This window comes from Cricetulus griseus (genome assembly GCF_003668045.3).
Source record: "Cricetulus griseus strain 17A/GY chromosome 1 unlocalized genomic scaffold, alternate assembly CriGri-PICRH-1.0 chr1_0, whole genome shotgun sequence".
NCBI lineage: Eukaryota > Metazoa > Chordata > Mammalia > Rodentia > Cricetidae > Cricetulus > Cricetulus griseus.
This window is the reverse complement of record NW_023276806.1, coordinates 71,004,257-71,017,919: the sequence shown is the minus strand read 5'-3', so window position 1 is coordinate 71,017,919 and position 13,663 is coordinate 71,004,257. Positions and strand designations below refer to the sequence as shown.

The 13,663-nt window shown below is 40.9% G+C and overlaps 1 protein-coding gene across 1 annotated transcript in view; it reads left to right on the top strand.

Annotated features, from left to right (window-relative positions):
• Positions 1-7,640, top strand: part of Dchs2 (dachsous cadherin-related 2) — a 217,662-nt gene extending 210,022 nt beyond the window's left edge. Inside the window, exons 18-20 of the mRNA XM_035451843.1 lie at positions 727-1,013; positions 2,617-2,749; positions 5,041-7,640. Of these exons, the coding sequence (XP_035307734.1) occupies positions 727-1,013; positions 2,617-2,749; positions 5,041-7,640 (3,020 nt within the window). The remainder of the gene's footprint in view (positions 1-726; positions 1,014-2,616; positions 2,750-5,040) is intronic.
• The last annotated feature ends 6,023 nt before the right edge of the window (positions 7,641-13,663 follow it).

Below are 13,663 nucleotides of genomic sequence, written 5' to 3'. Positions count from 1 at the left end.
TTGGCAGAAACTTTCCACCTGCACCATGCTAGACTCTTGGGAATAAAGTTCCCTTCACGAGTGGGTTAAGTTGTGAACCCAGGCGTGCATGAGACACTGAGCATGTTGTGTGATCTCTAAGAGCTTTTTAGTGAGTAACAGTAGAGATTCAGTTTCTTCACTAGCACCAAGAATACTTCCTTTTTCCTGAGCCTTGGGAATTTTAGTTTTGAGAAACACATTTAAGAGAAGAAAGCAATGTCACTATCAAAGAAAATTCTTTCTTTATTTTCCTAGAAGATAAGTACTGAATTTTACATCAATACCCAAGTATTTTCATTCAGTTCTGGCCTGTTTTCAGAGTTAATTATTTGTATTAATGCTCTGAGTAATGTCTTTCTTCTCCCCTATACACTCATGACATAGAAACTATACACTACAGGAAAGTGCTCAGAATGATTCCTGATTCTGAAGTTGTGTTGTAAGTATATGGTGGAAAACTGTAATATAAAACTAGAGTATACCCTGCTTCCTCAATTTTCTACTCTGTGGTAGATTTTCACTTTTATTGGACTTACAAATTCTTCTGTGTTTTGATTTAGCCCATAATGAGCTTTACATGAGAAATCATGCCAGAAAAAAAAAACACTTTTAGATTTAAAATGAAAATACTTGGGTTTCATGATTGAGGAAATGTCTTTTGATGATGAAGTTAATGGAAGCTGACATTGGTCATGATGATTGCAGATTCTTTGCCTGGTGTAATTGTGTCTCGGGTATCTATTCATGATGCGGATTTGAATCCAGCTTTCACCTTCAGTTTTGTCAAAGAGAGCAATTCCGGAGCCAAGTTTGCTATCATTCAGGACACTGGGGTGGTGGTGCTGGTGCAAACACTGGATTTTGAAGATGTTGCTGAATATGAGCTGATCATCCATGTTTCTGATTCATGGCACCACACAGAGGGTTCCCTTATCATCCGTGTGCTGGATGTCAATGATAACCCACCAGTATTTTCTCAAGACTTCTATCAGGTAAAGAAATGAAAAAGAAATGAACAGAGAATGGGGCTGAGAGATGTCTCAAAAGTTAAGATCCCTGACTGCTCTTCCAGATGACCTGATTCTATCCCAGCACCCATGTGGGAACTTACAACCTTCTGTAACTCCAGATCCAGGAGATCTGATACCCTCTTTTGAGTTCCAAAACACCAGGCATGTACACGGGGCACAGACAGACATGCAGGCAAAACAGCTATACCCATAAAATAAATAATAACAGTGAGTGACATCAGCCTTCTGTCACTGATGGTCTGGTTTAGGCTGTTGATATTCACTGCTGTTCAGGCTGGAGAGATAGCTTAGTGGTTCAGAGTGCTGGCTGCTCTTCTAGAAGACCTGGGTTCAGTTCCTAGCACCTAATTAGGCAGCTCACAACTGTCTGTAACCCTTATACAGACATACATGTGGGCAAAACACCAATATATGTGAAATAAATAAATAAATCATTTAAAATATCTTCTGTTGTTTATCCTGAGTTAATGATGCATGCTTATCTATCATATTATAGACTAGAAATAAACTGGAATTAGTTGGCTCATTTATTTCAGTTTACTGAGTGTGCAGACTACCAGCCTTTTGTAGGTTCTGTGTCTGTGTATAGTTGGAGTTCAGTTGTTAACAACAATTGGAACTTTTGCACTACCCAAAGATCCTTTGGACAGATTCTTTCTTTGGAATATAGGAATTAACATTTCACACAAACAGATTGTGAGCAAGTCCAGACATATTTTAGAATTTAGGGCAGAGTTTATGTTTACAGAAGTCAGGACAGTGATAACATTCTAGTGAGGCCTTGGAAATGTATCCCAACACTCTTCAATAGAGCAAAGGAAAGATGATTAACACAAAAACCTAACCTAAGTAACCATCCTCCGTGAAGCCTCTCTTGAGAGATGTAATTAGTGCATCTAATATGAAATTAGTGATTGTGCTACCTTTTGTCATTCAGTAACAATCTAGAAAGAAAATGCTTCACGGTAAAAAACAAAATTGAGTGAAATTAAGATTGTTTTCTGAACCCAGAGACTGTTTACATAATCAATAGTTTCAATGAACTCTATACATCAGCTGGCCTGTCTTAGTCATTGTTCTATTACTGAGAAGAGACCCCATGATCACAGGCAACTCTTATAAAGGAAAACATTTAACTGGGGCTGGCTTAGAGGTTTAGAACTTTAGTCCACTATCATCATGGTGGGAAGCAGGGCAGCATGCAGGCAGACATAGTGCTGGAAAAGAAGCTGAGAGTTCTACACCTGGATCCATAGGCAGCAGGAAGTGAAAGTTCCACACTGCACCTGGCTTGAACTTCTGAAACCCCAAAGCCCAACCCCAGTGACACTTTCTCCAACAAGACCACATCTATACCAACAAGGCCACACCTCTCAGTAGTGCCACTCCCTATGAGCCTGTGGAGGGCATTTCCATTCAAACCACCACATGTCCTATGAAAGGCAGATTGGGTAGGGTTTTTTTTTTTTTTGAGTCAAAATAAATGGCATGAGTCAGGTTCTTCCCCTACTCCCGAAAAATACATATTTGCAAGCATAATGCTTTTGTCCTTTCTTGCCCTCAGGTTATGGTTCCTGAGCTAGTACCTGGAGGGTGCTCGGTACTGACCCTGTCTGCCACAGACTTAGAAAGCAGTGAGGACATTTCTTACAGGGTCCTTTCCTCTTCTGAAGGATTCTCCATTGATCCCAGGAATGGTGAGTTGCCTACAGTGACACTAGTGCATCACAGATGACAGTAGAGAAACATGGATCATTAGTGGTGATGTCCTAACACAGTCCCCCCTCACTCCTCCTACTCATAACTACTCACTGTAGTTATGGGCATTGCTTTCTTAGCTACAGTGGGAAATGTCAGTAGTACTTATTCAGCATCTCAGTGGCTAGAAAACAAAGGATGTTGGTTAAATGCTGCTCAACAGGAAGAAATGTAGAGAGATCCCCTCCATCGCCAATATAGTGATGCCCAAGTTCACGTGTCCAGTCAACAGGGTTTAGGGAGGTGTGTGGCAACTCAGCAAGAATCAAAATAATGTCAAAAGGATCAATTCATTAATGAGAATTTCATACAACTGGAATTAAGAAGCTGTTTACTCAGCTTAGTGCAAAGATAGCAATATACTCACTAAAGACAAGAACAATTTTTAAAAGACATTTAAAACAATTTAGTGTCCATGTCTACCAAATAGAAAACCATTGTTCTGTTCTGCTTCATGTGGTATCTCTTCCATGGCCCTTTGTATTTTTATCAAAGAGGACAGCTATGATGTGCAATGTACTCAGACAACAACTTCTCACTCAAACATTTAGGCAGGGTACAAGGGACATTATCAGTGAACATTCATTGAATGCTGAACTCAATAAAGAGGGCTAATCAGCAACGCAGTGTCCTAGCAGGGCACACTGTAGAAAAGAATAGACACGGACATCACACTGTGGTCTCATTTTCAAGTGAGAGGTGAGGATAAAATTAGTTGTTAGGAATTATCTGAAGGAAGAATTTAGGTCTAAAGTATCAGAAGAAGACTCATCAGGTGCTTGTATGGGAGAAATAAGAAATGCCGCACAACTTTCAGATGTGTGCCCATGGTGTAAGTATAGTGTTAGGAACTGCCTGGTCTTTCTTGGTCTCTCAGTCTTGTCTTCTCATCTCATAGAAGTTCACTCACTGCCAACTGCTGACCTGGATCAACAGATAACAGTGTGTGCAACACAGGCCCCTGAAAACTCAGTTCTTAGGATCACTCTGGCCTGATGGGTGCTTTGCACAAATATCGAGTCAGCGTTAATTAGAATGTTTTAATTTAGTAATTGCTAGCAAGTCGGTCTAGTTAATGGTATAACTATAATTGAAATGTGGCATTTAAACTGCAACATTATGCACTTATTTTTAGTAAGCACACTTAAAACACTTTAATAAAATGCCATCTTGTACACACTGGTAAATGTCATGTATTTCTGTGTTTACCACAATAAGAGATATTTGATATATTGTATCATTAAGGAGAAAATGTCACTTGCTGAAGTAACTCAGGATCTTGAGAAAAGATATCTTTATAAGTAAGTGCTCCACATTAACATTTTCATTGCTTTCATTTGGCTGCAATTATTTCCAGAGTAATTCCCCATCCGTATGTGTTGTAGGGAGAGAGTGGGGACAGAGGGAGAGGGAGAGAGAAAATGCATGAGTGTGTGTGTGTGTATGTGTGTGTGTGTGTGTGTGTGTGTGTATGTGTTCGAGAGAGAGAGAGACAGAGAGAGAGAGAGAGAGAGAGAGAGAGAGAGAGAGAGAGAGAGCACATGTCGAGAGGCACACATTCTACCACTTGAATGCTTGAATATTCTAGCCATTTCACTTTTATTTTGGAGAGGAAGTCTCAGTGTATATCCTAGTCTAGTCTCAAACTCTCAATCCTCCTGCCTCAACCTCCCAAGCGTTAGAATTATAGGTATTTACTGCCTTGCCCAGCTCAGAATCGTTATCTTATGCTAGAATATCTCTGTACATATTTTTTCGAGACAGGGTTTCTCTGTGTAACACCCCTGGCTGTCCTGGAACTCACTCTGTAAACCAGGCTGGCCTTGAACTCACAGAGATCCACCTGCCTCTGCCCCCAAGTGCTGAGACTAAAGGTGTGTGCCACTCCCACCCAGCCTCTGCACATATTTTTTATAGATAATGGCAAAATATCTGAGGCAAGAGTGTACTATTTATTATTTAAAAATAATAATGAAACAGCTTACTATACAAAAATTGAATCCAGGGAAAATGCAGCAAAGGCAGTCTTAAGTGGTACATGTAAGTGGAAGTTGTGATTACTTTGGAAGCTTCTGTATAAATATAACAATTTTGAAATCTGAACTATTTGGCTGTAACTTGACACACCCAGCAAAGAGTAGGGCACATTTACATATTCATTCAGCATTTACTAGCTAAGTTCATCATGAGCATTTGGTTCATAGCTTGGACATGCTGTCTTGTTTTTCAGGCACGATATTTACTACCAGCTCTGTATCATTTCTGGATAAAATACCAACACTTCGATTTCTTGCTGAAGCCAGTGATGGTGGAATTCCCTCCCTGAGGGCTCTTACGTTAGTGGAGATAGAAATACAAGATGTGAACAACCATGCTCCCGAGTTTACAGCGGGGCACTATAATCTTAGCTTCAGTGAGGACGCTCCCATTGGAAGCACTCTCATGACATTTTCAACTCTCGACCGTGACTTCACTATTGAAAACACACATACCAAGTATTCCATCATCAGTGGCAACTTACACAACTACTTCCACATTGAAAGCAGCCCCCTTCATTCAGATTATCCCCATCAGCAGGGTGGTGCTCTTGTGTTGCTTCACGCACTGGACAGAGAAACCAGTGCCAGTCACAGGCTTGTCATTCTAGCCTCTGACCATGGTTGCCCTCCTCTGAGTTCCACAACGGTCATAGCAATAGAAGTTCTTGATGTCAATGACAACCCACCCACCTTCAACAGTCGGCAGTACAATGCTCATGTCAAGGAAAGTACTCCTGTAGGGAGTCATATCACTGTGGTGTCAGCAGATGACCATGACATGGGTTCACACGCGGAAATCATCTATGGCATACTCGCTGGAAATGAGAAGGAACACTTCTACTTAGAAGAAAGAACTGGGGTTCTTTATTTGGTGAAACCTCTGGATTATGAGGAAATGATAACATTCACATTAACAGTCCAAGCTGCTGACGAAGAAGAGAAACACGTTTCTTTTGCTGTTGTGCGTATCAATGTGTTAGATGACAATGACCATACACCACAGTTTATGTCCTCTACCTTGACCTGTGTCACTCCTGAAAACCTGCCTGCTTTCTCCATCCTATGTTCTGTACATGCTATGGATTTTGATGCCGGACCTTATGGAGAAGTGACTTACTCTATTTTGTCACCTTGCCTTGTCACACATGGGATACAGCCCTATCAGGACCTATTTGTCATTGATCCTTTAACAGGGGACATTCGAGCTGAGCAGATGCTTGACTACGAAAGTGTTACTAAGTATTGCCTGGTGGTTCAGGCCAAAGACAGAGGTGGTGCCACAGCTTCTCTGGAGGTTTGGGTGGAAGTTGAAGGGATAGATGAGTTTGAACCCATCTTTACTCAAGATCAATATTTTTTCAGTCTCCCTGAGAAAGGTCAGGAACAACAGCTGATTGGCAGAGTGGAAGCCTCAGATGCAGATGAAGGCGTGGATGGGGTCGTTCTTTACTCCCTTAGAACTCCATCCCCTCTCTTTTCAGTAAACAAAACGAATGGCAATATTTACTGGATTAGAGCCCCTTTTCTAACAAGCAGCCAACTCAACAAAGAAGATATCCTTGAAGTAAAAATAATTGCACATGGCCCCAAGCCCAGCTCTAAGTCCACATCCTGCAGTGTGTTTGTGAACGTCTCTTTGCCATCAGAAGGACACCACAGAAGAGTTTTTGCTCACAGTTTCTCCATCAGCCTTGTGGTCTCCTTTTTAGTGTTCCTCTTACTTGTCTGCACTCTAATCGCATTGATTTTAAGGCATAAGCAAACAGACCCACTACACAGTTATGAGGAGAAGACACCACCACCCCCAGATGATGATCCCACACTGACTGGTGCTGCAGGCAAGCTCAAGGCAGTGGAGTACAGGGATGTGGCAGGGCCTGGTGGAGCTATGCCTGCTGAATGGCTGAACTTAATGAGTGCCATGGAGAAGGACATTATCCACCTGTACAGGCTCTCAAACTCCAGTGACCACTGCTCTGTGGATGGAGAAACTGCAGAAGATAAAGAAATCCAGAGGATAAATGAGCACCCTTATAGAAAGGACTCAGATTCTGTGCTGAGTGACCGGGGGTCCAGGGTACCAGACTCGGGCATCCCCAGGGACTCTGATCAGCTTTCTTGCCTGTCAGGAGAGTCAGATGTGATGGCTAGCACTGATGTGGTAGAAGCCAGCCACGTGTTTGAGCGAGGAGATGGAGGGGCAGGCTGTAAAACAATCTATGTTCAAAATGATGCGTTATCCCCAAAAAGAGAGGCAAAAACAGGTGCCTTGGCTGATAGCAGGAAAGAACCCTTGACTTCAGTCAGTCGGGAAGGAAGGTGTGCAGCTCCTTCCACCCAGGCAGCCTCTGCTGATGGTTCCAGTGGCAGCTATGCCTGGGATTACTTCCTTAGTTGGGAACCCAAGTTCCAGCACCTAGCCTCCGTGTTTAACGATATTGCCCGACTAAAGGATGAAGATCTGCAGATGCCTGGCATTCCAAAAGACACACCTTTGGTTTTCCCACCCCCTTTGATAACAGCAGTAGCACAGTCTGGGATTAAGGCCGTTCCCCCACGAATGCCAGCCATCACCCTGGGACAGGTTCTTCAGAAATTCCCCCGCTCTCCCCTTCCCTACTATGGTGGTTCCCTAACAGAGGCCATGACTCCCAGCTTCTCTCCGTCTCTTTCCCTACTGACAATGCAGACTCCTGCCAGGTCACCACAGTTGCCAGATGGAGAACTTGTAGGAACACACGGACATAGCACATGCCGTGAACTGAAAGCCGAAGACGAAGTCCACATATAACACGGCTGTGGTGTTGACCTCTGCTCATTCAGTACTCAGCAGATGGACAAAAAGACACAAGCAAAGTCTGGCAGGATGGGTTCTTTCTTACCCAGCAGTGGGGAATCTCATGTAGACAGGGTTTTTGTTTTCTTAAACTTGCCCATTTCAGTCTCTCGATGTTCTTCCAGCCTTAATGAGAAGTTATTTCTTCTTTTAGACTTTTTGGGTTGCTCTCAGGACTTGCGTTTGTGAACATTAATTAGTCCATTTTGTTATACCTGTTTGTTTGTTTGTTTTAATGTTTAGAATTTACGATTTGAGTAATCATCAGAAATTATGACTGGAATTTCTCCTGACTCTGGGCTGATATGGCCAAATAAGCATCCTTGATTGAATGAAGCAGAAAGTGTGTTCTCGATATCTGGCTGAGATGGACAGGACAATGCTTAGGCAGCAGTCTGCCGCCAGAGACATTCTCCACAAGTGATGCCCTCTCCAGTGCTCTGTCCACAGAAGACACTTTGAAGATTAATTTATAGAAATTACTTCATTTTATTTTCTTCAACATATAGTAACTTTGGGTGTGAGATAGTTTATTTACTTGATGCCCATTTTTAAAGTTTGTGTAGATAAAGTTATGTTACTAGCTAATTATAAATTTCATAGAGTAATTTAGCAGTATATTTTTAAATGAGTTTTTTTATATATATGAGAGTTTGTACTATTAAAGTTGAGGGTGGGTGTCAGAAGTCTGTATCCATTTACTTATCACTGCTTTGTCATGACCTGGAACACTTTCACAATAGGGTGTAAAGAATTCTGCCTTACACAGTTCCTAACTCAGGAGCACAGTCATGCTGTCTGGAGCTTATATGAAGTATCACACCCCTCTCTGATGGGCCAATAAGACATCAGAGATGCTTTTCTCCATTAGGAGGGTGAGTTCGACCTGAAGATGATGCTCTGTAAGTCATCCTTTCATGGGATCACCTTCTAGAAATTCCAGTGGGCAATCTCTAATGTATCTGGGTAATTTTCTCAGTAGGTCAGGTGGGCTTCTGCCCTGGACATAGCTCTTTTATTTTTCCATGTATCCCACCTGTGGAACTATGTGAAATAATTTGTATTAACTTAAAACCATTACAGGTGCAGTTGGATATACACTTTAGTAGTCAGTAATTAAAAAGCTGCCTATGTTGATAGAATATATGAGTGTATCTTCTTGTTAAGTCAAATTCAGAGCATATGTCTAAACTACATTAGTAAGTAATAAGTGTGATGGCCATGAAGGAGTTTTATAAGCTGGAATTCTAGGGAATTCACATGTGGGTCATTTAAGTATTACATCAGTGATTCACATCTCCTCTTATCTTTGGGGCATCTGAAGATGAAATTGAATGACTTGTGTTTAAAAAAACAACCAAATTATTATTTCACTGTGCCAATGTGTTGTCTCTTGACTTTTCAATAGAATGTGTTTATCATAGGAAGGTGCTCTTAGTGTTTTCTTTTGCTAATTTTGTGTGAAAGCTTTAGTGTGTAGCAGAATTACCCATGTTAACCATGAATGCCTTGTTTTTAAAGGGTTCTCCATTCACTTAGGCTTTTTTTTTTTTTAAAGGGAGCTACCCATCTAACTCTTTCCTAAGTTTTTCACCTTTGATTTACTACTGAACATGATTCTGTGGGTTTTTTTGCCCTTGCTATTTCATAAGAAACAGAAGACAAGACATTTAGAGCTCTCTACCAATATTTAGCAGGTCTTTAATTGAGGACTTTATTAATCCCATTCCCAGCGCTGCTGCATCAACAGATAATGGCCATGAGTCCAGTGGAGGGTAAGATGTGAACATGTTGCTCAAGTACTCCTAAGAAATCTCGAGTCAGCCCTTTAAACCAGAGTGCTTTTTCCTAAGTAAACAATACCATTTCAACTGTCTTCCTTCAAGTTGAGTATTAAGCTGCCTCATCTGTTCCGTGTTACTTTACTGACCTCTACACCAGCTTTGGCACTCAGGAGGGGGTACAGAACTTGTTAGTGGAAAATCATATTAAGCCCCAAATTCATAAGCTATAAAATAAAAGACAGTTGTCTCTTGTGGAATTTTTGGCTGCCTGAAATTCTGGACTTTCTTGTTGGCAGCCTTAAAAATCCTGGTGTAAATCAGTACCAAATGGATGTCAAAATTCTGCGTCCCAGTAGTAATCATTGGATCAGCTTCCAAAACGGATTCCTGGGCAAATATGGGGGGGGTGCTGTATCTTTAGGGAATTGCTCATTTCACTGTTTTTAAAAATATCGAAATGTGTTATCCACTACTGGCAGCCCTCAAAGATGTATGTTTAGCCCAAGTTAGATATCCATATCCAACTGGGGCAGGATCTGTTTGACTACACCTTTATCCTTGACATTCTCCATGCTGCTTTCTGGACGTTCTGGGGGTGAAAGGTAACCATTAGCTCATAGCTTACAACACTGTTGCTTTTGTTTGCCATTGTGCATATTCTCTAAGCTAGAAAGAGCAAGTTATGAGGAAGGGTCCAAGATGATTAGCTGTTTTAAAGCAATGAAATGCAGAAGTGAATATGGCCAGTGGAGATTTCTAGATAAGTTTGTTGCAGTTGTCTTCACAGTATGTTTTATTTGAGTGTAGAGGGATAGAGCAGGTTGTTTGACTGTGAAGGGAGGGTTGGAATGGAAAAGTCACTCTGCCAGAGGAATTCTGGGATGGGTAGAATTGGAGAAGTTTTGCTTAGGTCCTAAGGTAAGTGTCCCAGTGTGGGTGTCTGTCCATTTTAAACATCGGAGGGAGGGTAGAAGAAGAGGGGTAAGGCATGGGAGATGGAGAACCAAGGAAAGGCCTCAATCTGAAAGGAAATAGAGGACAGAAGAAGAGAGATGCAGGGAAACAGAAGGGTATGAACTCATGAAAAACAGTCCTGACTTGTTAAGGTTTTACTGAGCCATCTCTTCTTTATGAAGTCACTTTTTGCGGAATCTCCCCTCTACCCTTAAGATCTATAAACTAATGCTAGGTGAATATTAACACTGAAATACATTGTATATGAAAACTTTCATTTATTTTTGATTTGCAACCTTCTCTTACACACAAACACACTGTGGGTGAATTCCAGATAGGAATCGGAGTGATGGCTATATTACTTTCCTCCACATGGCTTTCTCCTTGGAATGCCACAGAACTGAGTAAGGGACTTCACACATATAACCAAGTAAGTAGGAGTTTCATGATTGTCATTGTCAAATATTACATTTAGCCAACTTTTTGAAGCACAGTGTAAAACACAGGACACATTCAATTGTTTTCAAAAATTCAAGTTTTTGAACTCTACTGACATTAGTTATTCTGATCCTATGTAGATAAAGAAAAGTGCCAATTTGAAACAGAGTTACGGCAACCTGAGAAAGATCCAGAACTGAATGGCTAGAGTATCAAACTATACCTTTCTCCTATTAACTTAATACTTGGCTATTTGATGTCAATTAGCACATCCTACTGTCTTCGTCTATACAGCTTCACTCATTTAACCCGACACAAAACTAAACTAAAACTGTAAAGTGAGTAATAAGAAAGGGGGAAGGCATACCAAATAAATACCAGACACACGATTACATCTCTTGAATGAGAATGATTTTGTTTAGCAAACTAAACAAATGTGTCTCATTGTTAGATAGTCAGCCCTCAGGGCAAAGGCCTGGGCTCCACTTGTGTTATGAAGCACAGATGGTTTTAGAATGAGTTTTAGTATGTGTGAATGGGTGTGGAGGGTACTGTGCTGTGCAGGCTTTAAACCCAGTAGGTGAGAATTCTTACACAGCCCCATGCTTTTGGCCAGTTGCAGGGCAGAGAGAAATAAGTGCAAATGTCCTATATCTTAAAAAAGCCAAAAATCAGAATGTCCTTCTGATATAGAATTTTATCTTTCTCTCTCATCCCCACAATGTACAATATGCCATCTGAGTTCCAGGTATGTTTAGAAACAAACTGCAGACAACATCTTTAATCATATTGTTTGAGACAGCACATTGACATAGCCAAATATGCTGGCTTAATTTATTTTAGATTCTGTAATAAACCATCGCTATCCATGGCTAGCAGAGAGGAATTTTATCAGCATGAAAGAAGAGAGTTTGGCAGAAATGCCTAGAATGTGCACATCAAAATTTTACTCATATTTAAAGAAAAAACACCAGACTTTCTGAGAGATATTCTATTTATAATTTTATGATACAAGTAATATTTTAAACAGATATAAATTAGTTAATAATCTTCCTAAAAGATCAAGGTCTGAGGCTGGAGTGGCCTAGAGACCTCCTTCAGAGGACCTGGGTTCTGTTCTTACCACCCACATGGTGGCTCATGATGGTGACTTCAGTTCTGGGACTCTGACGCCCTCCTCTGCACTCTGTGGGTACTGCGTGCACATGGAGCACATAACACACATGCAGGCCAAATGCCTACACATAAATACATCTTTTTAAATAAACTGGTTATATTTTGAAAAAAAAAAGAAGGGCAGGCAATGACATGTGAAGTCATCTCTCCTCATACTAGAAATAAAAAAAAAATGAATCTAGCAGGATGAAGGAATGAAAATTAAAGTAAAATTATAGAACAGAAAGAAAAACAAAATAAAGGTGAGAATTTGTTTTTTTAATGCAGAAAAGGAGGTAGCATGGTTGGCATAGGCTCAAGACTATAAAAGTTATTAGAGATGATATTTGAGAAGAGCTTTATAGGTTTAATTGGCTCCTACAGTGCACAAGGCAGGGGCCTGAGATCTGAGACATATGCCTGAGCTCTGCAGAGAAAGTGACAGGTTCACAAAGTTCTATTTCATTAAGGAAGATAGCAGAAATGCATTTTCACCTAGTAACAAGTGATACAAAGGAAAATAAAGAGACCAACAAGGTCAGTGGGCAATATGCAGTACTGAGGAGGGGCTCAAGGTTTGAAACAGATGAAATGAATGAGCCATTGAAGGGCACATCGGTCAGCTGGGGCAGGTACTGAAGCAGGAGACACCTGGAGTGTCAGAGAAACTATGAAGCCAGGGTCAATGAGAGGGAAAGACATAGGAAATAACCTTACAGAAGTCTCTAATTGTGTAGCGCCTCACATGCTTTGCTAAGAGATTTCAGATTTTGTTTCAAGTACAACAGAAAATCATTAGTGGTTTCTGCATAGACATACAACATTATCTGCCTTACACTTTTAAAAAGTGAACTGACTACTTGCTGACTGTAATTCAAGGTACTGGCCAGGTGACCATCCCTTGCAGTTATCTCAGATAGTGACAGTATACTGTAGGTGGGGTCACAAGTTCTTGACACTGGGTTGGTTATAGGAGTATGGAAATTTAGACTTGAGCATGTGGGTTAGGAGAACATTTAGGGATTTGGACAAACTTCAGTGTCATCAAAATATGGATGGCCTTAAAGCCTTGACTGTAGACAAGTAGATGAGACCCTTCAGAGGTAAGCATACAGAGAAGAAAGAAAATATCCTAGGATTAACTTCTGCACCAATGACTGAGAAGACAAAAAGTGAAGAGGGCTTGGCAACTAATTCTCTGATTAAAAACAAAACAAAATTGTGAGGTAAGAGGAAAACAGGGTAGTGTAGCTGAAATCAGTAAAGACAGTAAAATACATTCCAGTAAGGGCAAGACCCCAGAATTAATCCCAGTTTTTAAATCTTCCCATTACAAGATGTCAGGTCATCTGGATTAGTGAAAAATACAATCCTATGGGTAATACCTTCTGCCAAAAAGAGGCCATTCCTACAAACTGTAAAACACAGAGGAACAGGCAAGGACACACTTCCGTAGCTGTGGAAAACAAAGAGAATTGTTCAACTTCTTTGAAACAGAAAACTGTGGGTCAACAGGAAATCCACCTGAAGGTCTAGCTTGGAGTGGAACCCTCTCAAGAGTGACTGAGTAGGAAGACTGAGATAAGATTGGAGTGGCCTCGTAGCTGTTACTTCAGAAATATCCAACAGACATTCTCCATGGAAGAA